The sequence below is a fragment of the Manis javanica genome, chromosome 2, assembly GCF_040802235.1.
Source record: "Manis javanica isolate MJ-LG chromosome 2, MJ_LKY, whole genome shotgun sequence".
In the NCBI taxonomy this organism is placed as follows: domain Eukaryota; kingdom Metazoa; phylum Chordata; class Mammalia; order Pholidota; family Manidae; genus Manis; species Manis javanica.
Genome location: NC_133157.1, coordinates 114981575 through 114994713, shown reverse-complemented (window position 1 = coordinate 114994713; position 13139 = coordinate 114981575). Strand labels below are relative to the sequence as shown.

The following is a 13139-nucleotide window of genomic DNA, read 5'->3' as shown; positions in this document are numbered from 1 at the left end:
CGAGAAGCTGAAAGCATTTCCACTGAGATCGGGAACCAGACAGGGATGCCCACTCTCCCCACTGTTATTTAACATAGTACTGGAGGTCCTAGCCACAGCAATCAGACAAAACAAAGAAATACAAGGAATCCAGATTGGTAAAGAAGAAGTTAAACTGTCACTATTTGCAGATGATATGATACTGTACATAAAAAACCCTAAAGACTCCACTCCAAAACTACTAGAACTGATATCGGAATACAGCAAAGTTGCAGGATACAAAATTAACACACAGAAATCTGTAGCTTTCCTATACACTAACAACGAATCAATAGAAAGAGAAATCAGGAAAACAATTCCATTCACCATTGCATCAAAAAGAATGAAATACCTAGGAATAAATCTAACCAAAGAAGTGAAAGACTTATACTCTGAAAACTACAAGTCACTCTTAAGAGAAATTAAAGGGGACACTAATAAATGGAAACTCATCCCATGCTCATGGCTAGGAAGAATTAATATCGTCAAAATGGCCATCCTGCCCAAAGCAATATACAGACTTGATGCAATCCCTCTCAAATTACCAGCAACATTCTTCAATGAATTGGGACAAATAATTCAAAAATTCATATGGAAACACCAAAGACCCCGAATAGCCAAAGCAATCCTGAAAAAGAAGAATAAAGTAGGGGGGATCTCACTCCCCAACTTCAAGCTCTACTACAAAGCCATAGTAATCAAGACAATTTGGTACTGGCACAAGAACAGAGCCACAGACCAGTGGAACAGATTAGAGACCCCAGAAATTAACCCAAACATATATGGTCAATTAATATTTGATAAAGGAGCCATGGACATACAATGGCAAAATGACAGTCTCTTCAACAGATGGTGCTGGCAAAACTGGACAGCTACATGTAGGAGAATGAAACTGGACCATTGTCTAACCCCATATACAAAGGTAAACTCAAAATGGATCAAAGACCTGAATGTAAGTCATGAAACCATTAAACTCTTGGAAAAAAACATAGGCAAAAACCTCTTAGACATAAACATGAGTGATCTCTTCTTGAACATATCTCCCCGGGCAAGGAAAACAACAGCAAAAATGAGCAAGTGGGACTACATTAAGCTGAAAAGCTTCTGTACAGCGAAAGACACCATCAATAGAACAAAAAGGAACCCTACAGTATGGGAGAATATATTTGAAAATGACAGATCCGATAAAGGCTTGACGTCCAGAATATATAAAGAGCTCACACGCCTCAACAAACAAAAAACAAATAACCCAATTAAAAAATGGGCAGAGGAACTGAACAGACAGTTCTCCAAAAAAGAAATACAGATGGCCAAGAGACACATGAAAAGATGCTCCACATCGCTAATTACCAGAGAAATGCAAATTAAAACTACAATGAGGTATCACCTCACACCAGTAAGGATAGCTGCCATCCAAAAGACAAACAACAACAAATGTTGGCGAGGCTGTGGAGAAAGGGGAACCCTCCTACACTGCTGGTGGGAATGTAAATTAGTTCAACCATTGTGGAAAGCAGTATGGAGGTGCATCAAAATGCTCAAAACAGACCTACCATTTGACCCAGGAATTCCACTCCTAGGAATTTACCCTAAGAACGCAGCAATCAAGTTTGAGAAAGACAGATGCACTCCTATGTTTATCACAGCACTATTTACAATAGCCAAGAATTGGAAGCAACCTAAATGTCCATCTGTAGATGAATGGATAAAGAAAATGTGGTACATATACACAATGGAATACTACTCAGCCATAAGAAGTGGAAAAATCCAACCATTTGCAGCAACATGGATGGAGCTGGAGAGTATTATGCTCAGTGAAATAAGCCAAGCGGAGAAAGAGAAATACCAAATGATGTCACTCATCTGAGGAGTATAGGAACAAAGGAAAAACTGAAGGAACAAAACAGCAGTGGAATTACAGAACCCAAAAATGGACTAACAGGTACCAAAGGGAAAGGAACTGGGGAGGATGGGTGGGCAGGGAGGGATAAGTGGGGGGAAGAAGAAGGGGGATATTAAGATTAGCATGCATGGGGGGGAGGGAGAAAGGGGAGGGTGGGCTGCACAACACAGAGAGGACAAGTAGTGACTCTACAACATTTTGCTAAGCTGATGGACAGTAACCGTAATGTGGTTGTTAGGGGGGACCTGATATAGGGGAGAGCATAGTAAACATAGTATTCTTCATGTAAGTGTAGATTAAAAATTTAAAAAAAAAAAAAAAAAGAAAGAAAGAATGAAAGAAAAGGGGGATTACTCCTTAACAGGATAAAACTATTGGTAAATCAAAGATCAACGCATGCTTTAAATATCCTTAATGTTGATCACTTAAAGGGTGTCAGATGATCAGCTATGGAGGTACTCTTTTCTGATAATATTCCTTTCTCTTAATTTAAAAAAAAAAACAAAAAAGCAGTTACTGTGTGCTGACCTCCAATGAGTTCTGCACAGTGGTATAGAGGGCATGTCAAAGTGTGGGCAAAGGGTCTGTTTGTTTCTATGCAGAAGATCAAGGCCTAGCTTGGATACCCAGAAAATGAACTAAGATACGATATGAGGAGGAGCTTCCGGCATTAGCACTCTCTGGAGGACTTGTGCCGGGGGATGATCATCAAAAAGCCTCCACAGGGATCCGGACAATGCTGCGGTTGTGGCTGCATCCAGCCCACCGTCTCCTGGACTTGCCATAAGAATGAGGAGGGAGATGTCTAGGCTGGCATGTGCATACAGTGAGACAACGAATTTGACCGGATCTGTACTGTTGGAACTCAACCAGGAGTTGGGAGGGGTGCAAGTTGTAGCACTCCAAAATCTCATGACTATAGACTATCTATGGTTAAAAGAACACATGGGATGTGAACAGATCCCAGAAATGGGCTGCTTTAATTTGTCTGATGGTTCAAGTACAGTTGGACAATATCCATCATATCATAGATAAATTTTCACAAATGCCTAGGGTGTCTAAATGGTTTTCTTGGCTTCACTGGAGATGGATGGTAATTATAGATTTGCTTTGTTTATGTCACCATATTCCTATTATGTTAATATGTGTGTGCAAATTAGTTAGTAGTTTAAAACCTATACATACTTAAGGTACTATACAAGAAGATATGTCAAAGAAATAATCAATCCTCCCAAGTTTCCCTCATATGCTACATCTATAGCTTTTCTTCTTCCTTCCTAATTACAACCCTTAAATAGAATTCGTGCCTCATATCGAATTTACCGAGTATCATAATTCCTCCAGGTGGTAAAGATACCTCAAGACAAGTGCTGGGCATAGAAGCCACAGGGCATAAATCTGCAAAGAAGTAAAAAGCTAACCTTTGCAAACAATATGGCTTCTCTCTCACTTACCAACTTTACATTTCCCTGTATGGCCCCAGAAGATGACTGGTTAGCCAGAGACGGGTAAGATTCCTCAAGGGAGGAACAACCTAAGACAGGCACAGTCACAGGGGGGCCATCAGGTGAGAATTTGGGGATCAACAGAGGTGAGGCTCAGAACCTCACCCCCCCTGCTTTGAGAGAAATCTTCTGCATCCGTGGATGTCTTGCTGCCCTTGTCTAGCCTGGATTAAAACTTAGTCCATAGGCACACACCTGATCATCTGATCATCTACATTTGCCCTCTTACAGCACCAAACTATGTTTTCTACCTTTATCTTGCATCTACCTACCACTTCAGCATTTTATTAAAAATAAAAATAATAATAATAATAGGAGAAATGTGGGATCAACATATAAATCAAGTACAAAAATCAAACGAATATTCATATTTGACCTGATTGTTTATAGGTCATATTGCATGATCAAAACCGAAAGTTTCTGTGATGACTGCCCTTGTACTGTTCACCATGTAAGAATTTATTCACTATGTAAGAATTTGTTCACCATGTAAGAACTTGTTCGTTATGCTTCAGAAGATTGGAGACTGACGAGAATTAGGCTTGAGATGGATTAATGATTGTACATTGAGCGTTGACCCCCCTATACTGAATTTTATTGTTGTTAACAACCATTTGATCAATAAATATGAGAGATGCCCTCTCAAAAAAAAAAAAAAAAAAGCAAGACCCATATATATGCTGCTTACAAGAAACTCACATCAAACCCAAAGACATGCACAGACTAAAACTCAAGGGATGGAAAAACATATTTCAGGCAAACAGAGAGAAGAAAGCAGGGGTTGCAGTACTAATATAAGACAAAATAGACTTCAAAACAAAGAAAGTAACAAGAGATAAAGAAGAACATTACATAATGATAAAGGGCTCAGTCCAACAAGAGGATATAACAATTATAAATATATATGCACCCAACACAGGAGCACCAGCATATGTGAAACAAATACTAACAGAACTAAAGGGGGAAATAGAATGCAATGCATTCATTTTAGGAGACTTCAACACGCCACTTACCCCAAAGGATAGATCCACTGGGCAGAAAATAAGTAAGGACATGGAGGCACTAAACAACACAGTAGAACAGATGGACCTAATAGACGTCTATAGAACTCTACACCCAAAAGCAACAGGATATACATTCTTCTCAAGTGCACATGGAACATTCTCCAGAATAGACCACATACTAGCTCACAAAAAGAGCCTCAGTAAATTGCAAAAGATTGAAATTCTACCAACCAACTTTTCAGACCACAAAGGTATAAAATAGAGGCTTAACAACATGCTCCTAAATAATCAATAGGTCAATGAACAAATTAAAATAGAGATCAAGGAATACATGGAAACAAATGACAACAACAACACAAAATCCTAACTTCTGTGGGACGCAGCGAAAGCAGTCTTAAGAGGAAAGTATATAGCGATCCAGGCACACTTGAAGAAGGAAGAACAATCCCAAATGAATAGTCTAACATCACAATTATCAAAACTGGAAAAAGAAGAACAAATGAGGCCTAAAGTCAGCAGAAGGAGGGACATAATAAAGATCAGAGAAGAAATAAACAAAATTGAGAAGAATAAAACAGTAGAAAAAAATCAGTGAAACCAAGAGCTGGTTCTTTTAGAATATAAACAAAATAGATAAGCCTCTAGCCAAACTTATTAAGAGAAAAAGAGAATCAACACACATCAACAGAATCAGAAGTGAGAATGGAAAAATCACAACAGACTCCACAGAAATACAAATAATTATTAAAGACTACTATGAAAACCTATATGCCAATAAGCTGGAAAACCTAGAAGAAATGGACAACTTCCTAGAAAAATACAACCTTCCAAGACTGACCAAGGAAGAAACACGAAAGTTAAACAAACCAATTACGAGCAAAGAAATTGAAGCGGTAATCAAAAAACTACCCAAGAACAAAACCACCGGGCCAGACAGATTTACCTCATAATTTTATCAGACACACAGAGAAGACATAATACCCATTCTCTTTAAAGTTTTCCAAAAAATAGAAGAGGAGGGAATAATCCCAAACTCATTCTATGAAGCCAAAATCACCCTAATAACAGAACCAGGCAAAGACACCACCAAAAAAGAAAATTACAGAAAAATATCCCTGATGAATGTAGATGCAAAAATCCTCAATAAAATATTAGCAAACCGAATTCAAAAATATATCAAAGGGATCATACACAATGACCAAGTGGGATTCATCTCAGGGATGCAAGGACAGAACATTTGAAAATCCATCAACATCATCCACCACATCAACAAAAAGAAAGACAAAAACCACATGATCATCTCTATAGATGCTGAAAAATCATTTGACAAAATTCAACATCCATTCAGGAAAAAACTCTCAACAAAATGGGTATAGAGGGCAAGTACCTCAACATAATAAAGTCCATATATGATAAACCCACAGCCAACATTATACTGAACGGCGAGAAGCTGAAAGCTTTTCCTCTGAGATCGGGAACAGAACAGGGATGCCCACTCTCCCCACTGTTACTTAACATAGTACTGGAGGTCCTAGCCACGGGAATGAGACAAAACAAAGAAATATAAGGAATCCAGATTGGTAAAGAAGAAGTTAAACTGTCACTGTTTGCAGATGACATGATATTGTACATAAAAAAACCCTAAAGACTCCACCTCAAAACTACTAGAACTGATATCGAAATACAGCAAAGTTGCAGGATACAAAATTAACACAGAGAAATCTGTGGCTTTTCTATACACTAACAATGAACCAATAGAAAGAGAAATCAGAAAAACAATTCCATTCACAATTGCATCAAAAATAATAAAATACCTAGGAATAAACCTAACCAAAGAAGTGAAAGACCTATACTCTGAAAACTACAAGTCACTTTTAAGAGATATTAAAGGGGACACTAAGAAATGGAAACTCATCCCATGCTCGTGGCTAGGAAGAATTAAAATCGTCAAAATGGCCATGCTGCCCAATGCAATATACAGATTTGATGCAATCCCTATCAAATTACCAGCAACATTCTTCAATGAACTGGAACAAATAATTCAAAAATTCATATGGAAACACCAAAAACCCCAAATAGCCAAAGCAATCCTGAGAAAGAAGAATAAAGTAGGGGGGATCTCACTCACCAACTTCAAGCTCTACTATAAAGCCATAGTAATCAAGACAATTTGGTACTGGCACAAGAACAGAGCCACAGACCAGTGAAACAGACTAGAGACTCCAGACATTAACCCAAACATATATGGTCAATTAATATTTGATAAGGGAGCCATGGACATACAATGTGAAATGACAGTCTCTTCAACAGATGGTGCTGGCAAAACTGGACAGCTACATGTAGGAGAATGAAACTGGACCATTGTCTAACCCCATATACAAAAGTAAATTCAAAAAGGATCAAAGACCTGAATGTAAGTCATGAAACCACAAAACTCTTAGAAAAAAACATAGGCAAAAATCTCTTAGACATAAACATGAGTGACCTCTTCTTGAACATATCTCCCCGGGCAAGGAAAACAACAGCAAACATGAACAAGCGGGACTCTATTAAGCTGAAAAGCTTCTGTACAGCAAAAGACACCATTGGTAGAACAAAAAGGTATCCTACAGTATGGGGGAATATATTCGTAAATGACAGATCCGATAAAGGCTTGACATCCAAAATATATAAAGAGCTCACCCACCTCAACAAATAGAAAACAAATAATCCAATTAAAAAATGGGCAGAGGAAATGAACAGTTCTTCCAAAAAGAAATACAGGTGGCCAACAGACACATGAAGATGCTCCACATTGCTAAGTATCAGAGAAATGAAAATTAAAACCACAATGAGGTATCACCTCACACCAGTAAGGATGGCTGCCATCCAAAAGACAAACAACAACAAATGTTGGCAAGGTTGTGGAGAAAGGGGAACCCTTCTACACTGCTGGTGGGAATGTAAACTAGTTCAACCATTGTGGAAAGCAGTATGGAGGTTCCTCAAAATGCTCAAAATAGACTTACCATTTGACCCAGGAATTCCACTCCTAGGAATTTACCCTAAGAATGCAGCACTCAAGTTTGAAAAAGACAGATGCACCCCTATGTTTATAGCAGCACTATTTACAATAGACAAGAATTGGAAGCAACCTAAGTGTCCATCAGTAGATAAATGGATAAAGAAGATGTGGTACATATACACAATGGAATATTACTCAGCCATAAGAAGAGGGCAAATCCTGCCATTTGCAACAACATGGATGGAGCTAGAGGGTATTATGCTCAGTGAAATAAGCCAAGTGGAGAAAGAGAAATACCAAATGATTTCACTCATCTGTGGAGTATAAGAACAAAGGAAAACTGAAGAAACAAAGCATCAGCAGAATCACAGAACCCAAGAATGGACTAACAGGTACCAAAGGGAAAGGGACTGGGGAGGATGGGTGGGTAGGGAGAGATAAGGGGGGGAAGAAGAAAGGGGGTATTATGATTAGCATGCATAATGGGGGGTGGGAGAAAGGGGAGGGCTGTACAACACAGAGAAGACAAGTAGTGATACTACAACATTTTGCTATGCTGATGGTCAGTGACTGTAAAGGGGTTTGTGGGGGGGACCTGGTATAGGGGAGAGCCTAGTAAACATAATATTTTTCATGTAATTGTAGATTAATGATAAAAAAAGATGTTTAAAATTTGATTCAGGTTTATGCATAAACCCACTGCCCTCTTTTCAAGTTCTTAGATTTCTTTAAAGGGTGTTTTTTCATTGTGAAGGGGTTGCTTACAATTGACTATAAAATATAAGAGAGAAGTTGTATTTTTTCCTTTTCCTGCCAAACCATGAGCTGGAAGGATGTCAGCTAATGGCAGGAGCTGGCTTTCTGGGAGTCTCTACTAGATTTAGTGGCATTTCTGGATGACAAAAAGAAAAGTCTTAACCAAGAAGAGTTAAAATGAATTTGTTAGATAAACAAGTTAAATCTTGAAGCTTTCCACACTTTATTCCATGACAGATAGGACAAATTTAGGGGGTAGGGGGTTGAGTTAAATGCAGGACCTTAAAGCTGTGGTTTTACACCTTGACTGTGTCTTAGAATCGCCTGGAGATTGTGGTTAGAAATACCAAGCCCCTAGCACAGTTGAGGAGGGCAGGGGGACGGAAGGAGGGGCTGTTGAGGAATGTCTCATTTCTCAGAAGTTCTGCAGGTGCTTCACAAACATGCTCTGGTGTCCCTGGACAAGGAAAGATTGGCAACTTCCATGAAGCACAGGGACTGTCAGGGGATGGAGGGAGCTCCTCTATCCAGGCACATGCATATAAGGCCATGTGGTCCTCACAAGAAGCTCCCTGGGGAAGGAACCATCACCTCGGACTAACGGGTAAGGAACTGAGGTTTGCCATGTCTAACAGCTAGAAGGACTCAGAACAAGCATTCATCCTGTTGCTGGCTGACTCCAGACGCTGGGTTCTTTTCCTTTCTCCACTTCTGGAACCCACACAGTGTGTTGCTTCTCATCATTACTGCAGTGGAATTTCTTCTCTTGGACTTACCAAATCCCTCATTAAATTCAATAAACCTCCATTCTAACCCTTCTCAATAAAAAAAGAAAAAGCCATGATCAGGCAAAACCACCCATTTTTAAAGGCGACAGCTGGAGTGAATCTATTTTTAAATGCATATTGTTAGATAAATGCAAATTTGAGTGCCCTCAAATACTTCAGATGGATGTGTTAATTTAGTTTTTACCCAAACCTGAAATGAAATCGGGAACTTTTTTTTTTCCCTCTCCACAAATTCAAGATACCCACTTCTCTCTCTTTTCAGATATCTAGGGATAAGAACTCACCCCCTTTTTACTGCAGCAGTTCGGATATGAACCCTGCCTCTCAGTGGACAAAGTGCCTAAAAAGACAAAGATTCAACAGCAAGCTGAAGCACTGTGGTTTGTACTGGAACGCGGGTGTTTGTGAAGTCAAGAGGACACTGGTCTCCCTGGGTTTTCATGAATGACAAGAAGAGATTCCACTGGCTCTTTGGTTATGGGTGATTTGGATGAATTGTAGAGCTCTGAGCAGGGCTGAATTTCCCCTTTTTTTGCCTCAGAGAATGAGAAATAGCTGCAGTAAGAGGGCAAAGCTATTAAAGACAGTGTTTCATATCCTAGGAATGAAACTAATTCAAACAGAAGCTAAATTGGCCAAACTCTTGATAATGTCACAGAAAATAAAAAATACAAAACAACCCCTCCCCCCAAAAAATGGAGAACAATTTTGCATGTTTACATTCCCCTAGCTAAACTAATATTCAACCAGCCTTAATAAGGCAATTTCTGTCATTAGAGGAGAACATTTCCCTGAAGCAAATTCTCAGAGGACATTAATAAGATATGACTCCCAGTTATGTCTATTGGGAAATCTTATGTTGCTATATATATAAATTAATGTCATCACAGATGACTTGCCTATTATAACACATGTTTTTTTTCTAGGAACCCTAGGGAATTTTACTAATTACTAAATTATTTATTGTTTGCACAGAGTAGAGAAAAATTCTATTAGCAAGACCCTTCCGGCATGAAAAACAAAACAGAACAAAACACTTGGCCACGTTAATGTTTCTCTTAGAACTAAGCAGTATGCCGTATTGAGAATATCTGCCAAAATTTATTTGGGGAACAGTTACTTGCTTGTATATATTTGTTTTTGTCTTCATTTATTTGTTTGTGGGGGGTTCATTCTGAAAAATCTTGTCTGTCAAGGAAGGGGTAGTGCAGAATGTTTCTGTTTGCTTTCACTTTGTAGTCACTTTAAGTCATTTTTAGAGGGCTTCTCCTGCCAGTCCCCCCACCATGCCATCCACCGACCCAAATAAAGACATTCTGATTCTTCATTAAATGCTAATTTTACATTAATGTTGCTTTTACATTAACATGACCTGCAGAAATTTTTTTTTTAACTCCATTCCAGGCAAGTGAAATCTCAATTTCTAGAGGGGGAGGAGGCCCAAATACGGTTATATGTGAAACCTGCCCAGGACTGCTGATGTGTAAGCAGGGTTTGAGAGTCACTTGCACACTAGGGGAAGGCTGGGAATGGGCCCTAGGTAGGAGCCAGGGATCTCATTTTAGCTCCAGTAATCGCACTTATCTCCCCCAGCTTGATTCCTCATTTTTTAAAAGATGATTATCCAATTCATTAACTACCCACCATACAAAGTACCAGAAAATACTAAGTAACATCCAGGAGAAATAACTTAAAAATTCAGGGTTAGACAAACATCAGATCACTATCATTATGCTACAGAAAACAAATAGTATCTATCTAAGCAATCATGTGCAATTCACTGCAAATGCAAGAAAAGGGTTAGTAAACCAGAAAGAAAGGAGACCTAAAAGTTCACACTTACAAATAAATACCCCTACACACACAGAGGGATTGTAGAAAGGCTTATATAAATACTACCATTTTAATTAAAGAGAAATCCACCCTATCTTTAAAGGCTAAATCTAGGCTGCTGACTGACTTGTATCCCAAATAGGGGATAATATGCCACCATGCCCCCCTGAGTATTGGAAGGTTTGTATTTGATTTCACTTTGCTGAAGTAAATGCTAGAGAATCCACTGCTCTCTTGGGAACATGCCCTGGTACCCAATGCTATTTTATTGCACTAACCAGATTGCAATCTCCTTGCATTCCGTTTGTCCTCCGTGGACATCCAGTTTTCTCCAAAAATGTTTTGATGAGGCTTCTTGAGCGGTTCAGCGGTGTAGGGTCACCAGGAGAGAGAACTCGTAGTACTTCTGTCAGTTGACCTGCACTCCAAGTGCCTCTGCTGCCTGGGGTTGAGGGTTTTTCTGTCTCAGCAGAGGAAACAAGGCTGAGCAGAGGGAACAGTGGCACCCAAAATACCGAAAGCTTTGTCCAGACGCACATGTCCACTCTGCCTTTACCTCAAATCAGTGTTTGATGGAGATGGGTGAGTTGTTCACTGTGTAAACTTATAAAGGCAGGAATTTCTGTGGTAAAGGGTGGAAAAAAAAGGCTTTGATTATTGTGCCTGCAACATGTTTGAAAGGATTCATTTATTGGGTGGCTAAGCTGATTTGCAATGACAAGCTGTTCCTGAACAACAGGGAGTCTGTAGGTCATTTATAACCCCCAAATGGCAGGGAATGATCCTGGTTGTAGACTTTCAAACTTTAAAACAGCCAAGAAGTTCATGTATTGCCTTTCTCTGAACTAAATATAGAGTAAAAAATTAGGAAGAATATGCTTCTCAGTTTATCCTGCAGGTAGTACAAGTCATAGGATCCATAATAGGAAATACCCTCATATTATCCCATGGGAAAGTTGAATTCCCAGAGATTTGTGGTCCTCACCACGGAAGTAAAGAAAAAAGAAAAGAAATGTTAATAAATTATCAATATTATGTTGAGTAAGAAGATTTTAGATAAGGAAGAGCACTAGAAGAAATAGTGACATACAGAAAACCCCAGTCATTTTTTAGTTTTTAGTTTGTTAAATGAATGAACTATCTTAGAAAAACAAGAGAGTTACAAGATTGCATGAGCCATGATAAGCCCATATACTCAGTGGTCACTACAAGTGTGAGGGACCACTTTAAGACCAATCAACTTTCTGGAAAAAATTGATCTCTTCAACTGAAGGCTTAAAGAATGAAAAATGTGAACAGCATCTCATGTCCAATTTTGGCCCAGTGATGAGCTAATAATGACTGAAGAATAGTAACAAAGATACCGGGATTACTTTCGTGGTTAAAACAAAAAGAGAGAGAATTTGAGATTCTCACATTAGCATTTTAAAAATGGTAGAAGATGAGAGAAACATTTCTAAACCCAGTGCTTACCTTTAGAAGAAAGATAAATAATTATGCATCTGGAGCTCTGTGGCCTTTTAAATCTCGGAGAGTGCTCTATGGTCACAAAATCCTCTGTTTTTAAAATTCCTTGACTGTGCAGTGGTTGCTGGAGAGGATTATTTCAGCCCAGAGAAGTTTTCAGTTGCTATGGAGAAAGCAGCTTCGTAGGCAACAATGAAAGTGAGAACTTTCTGTCTGGCAGATTTTCAGGAAAATCAAATAAATGTGGCTAATGAACCTGACTTTTTATATCAACATTTACCAATTTTCTTAGAATTCTAAGGAAATTTCAGAATTTCTTAGCTGCTTGCCTTTTAAGGGACAGATCTAGGTCGAATGATTTGACCTTGTGGTCAATGACTTCAGTGTTGGGTCAAAATTTTTTCTTCCCAGCTGATTCTGTGATAACTGTTTTATTCACACTCAACCCAAGGATTTTTTGAAAAGGTAGAGTGTTTAGAACTTTATTTATTTGATAAGGTGCAGATGTTTAAAATATTTAAGGCATTCATAAATTCATAAATAGATGTTTTCAAACAAGGAGAAAAGTACTTGTTGAAGGAATAAAGTTCTTACCTGGGAAGTAAGTGAATGCTACCGGGAAACTTCACTTAGCTGTATGAGATATATATTATGATCCCAGAGTCTGTGCTCCAAATGATTCCATAAGGCCCTTCAGGCCCTGTGAAACAGGCTGTCCATGAATCATTAGTGAATAAGTGACTAAAAGAACAAAGTGGTTAGTTTTATAGGCAGTGAAAGAAGTTAAAACCCAAAATTTCAAAGTAGACAGAGTACATGTAAATTGCATATAGTAGAAACACAGTGTGAATCTGCAGAATG

The 13139-nt window shown here is 38.7% G+C and overlaps 1 protein-coding gene across 2 annotated transcripts in view; it reads right to left on the bottom strand.

The window, feature by feature from the left end:
• The window catches only part of SLC39A12 (solute carrier family 39 member 12), a 68315-nt gene extending 55924 nt beyond the window's left edge, over positions 1 to 12391 (bottom strand). For both annotated transcript variants that reach the window (XM_037000779.2, XM_037000784.2), the window contains exons 1-2: positions 12285 to 12391; positions 11090 to 11433 (exon numbers count right to left, since the gene is read on the bottom strand). In XM_037000779.2, coding sequence (XP_036856674.1) covers positions 11090 to 11350 — 261 coding nt within the window. In that variant the 5' untranslated portion in view covers positions 11351 to 11433; positions 12285 to 12391. The remainder of the gene's footprint in view (positions 1 to 11089; positions 11434 to 12284) is intronic.
• Positions 12392 to 13139: the final 748 nt, after the last annotated feature.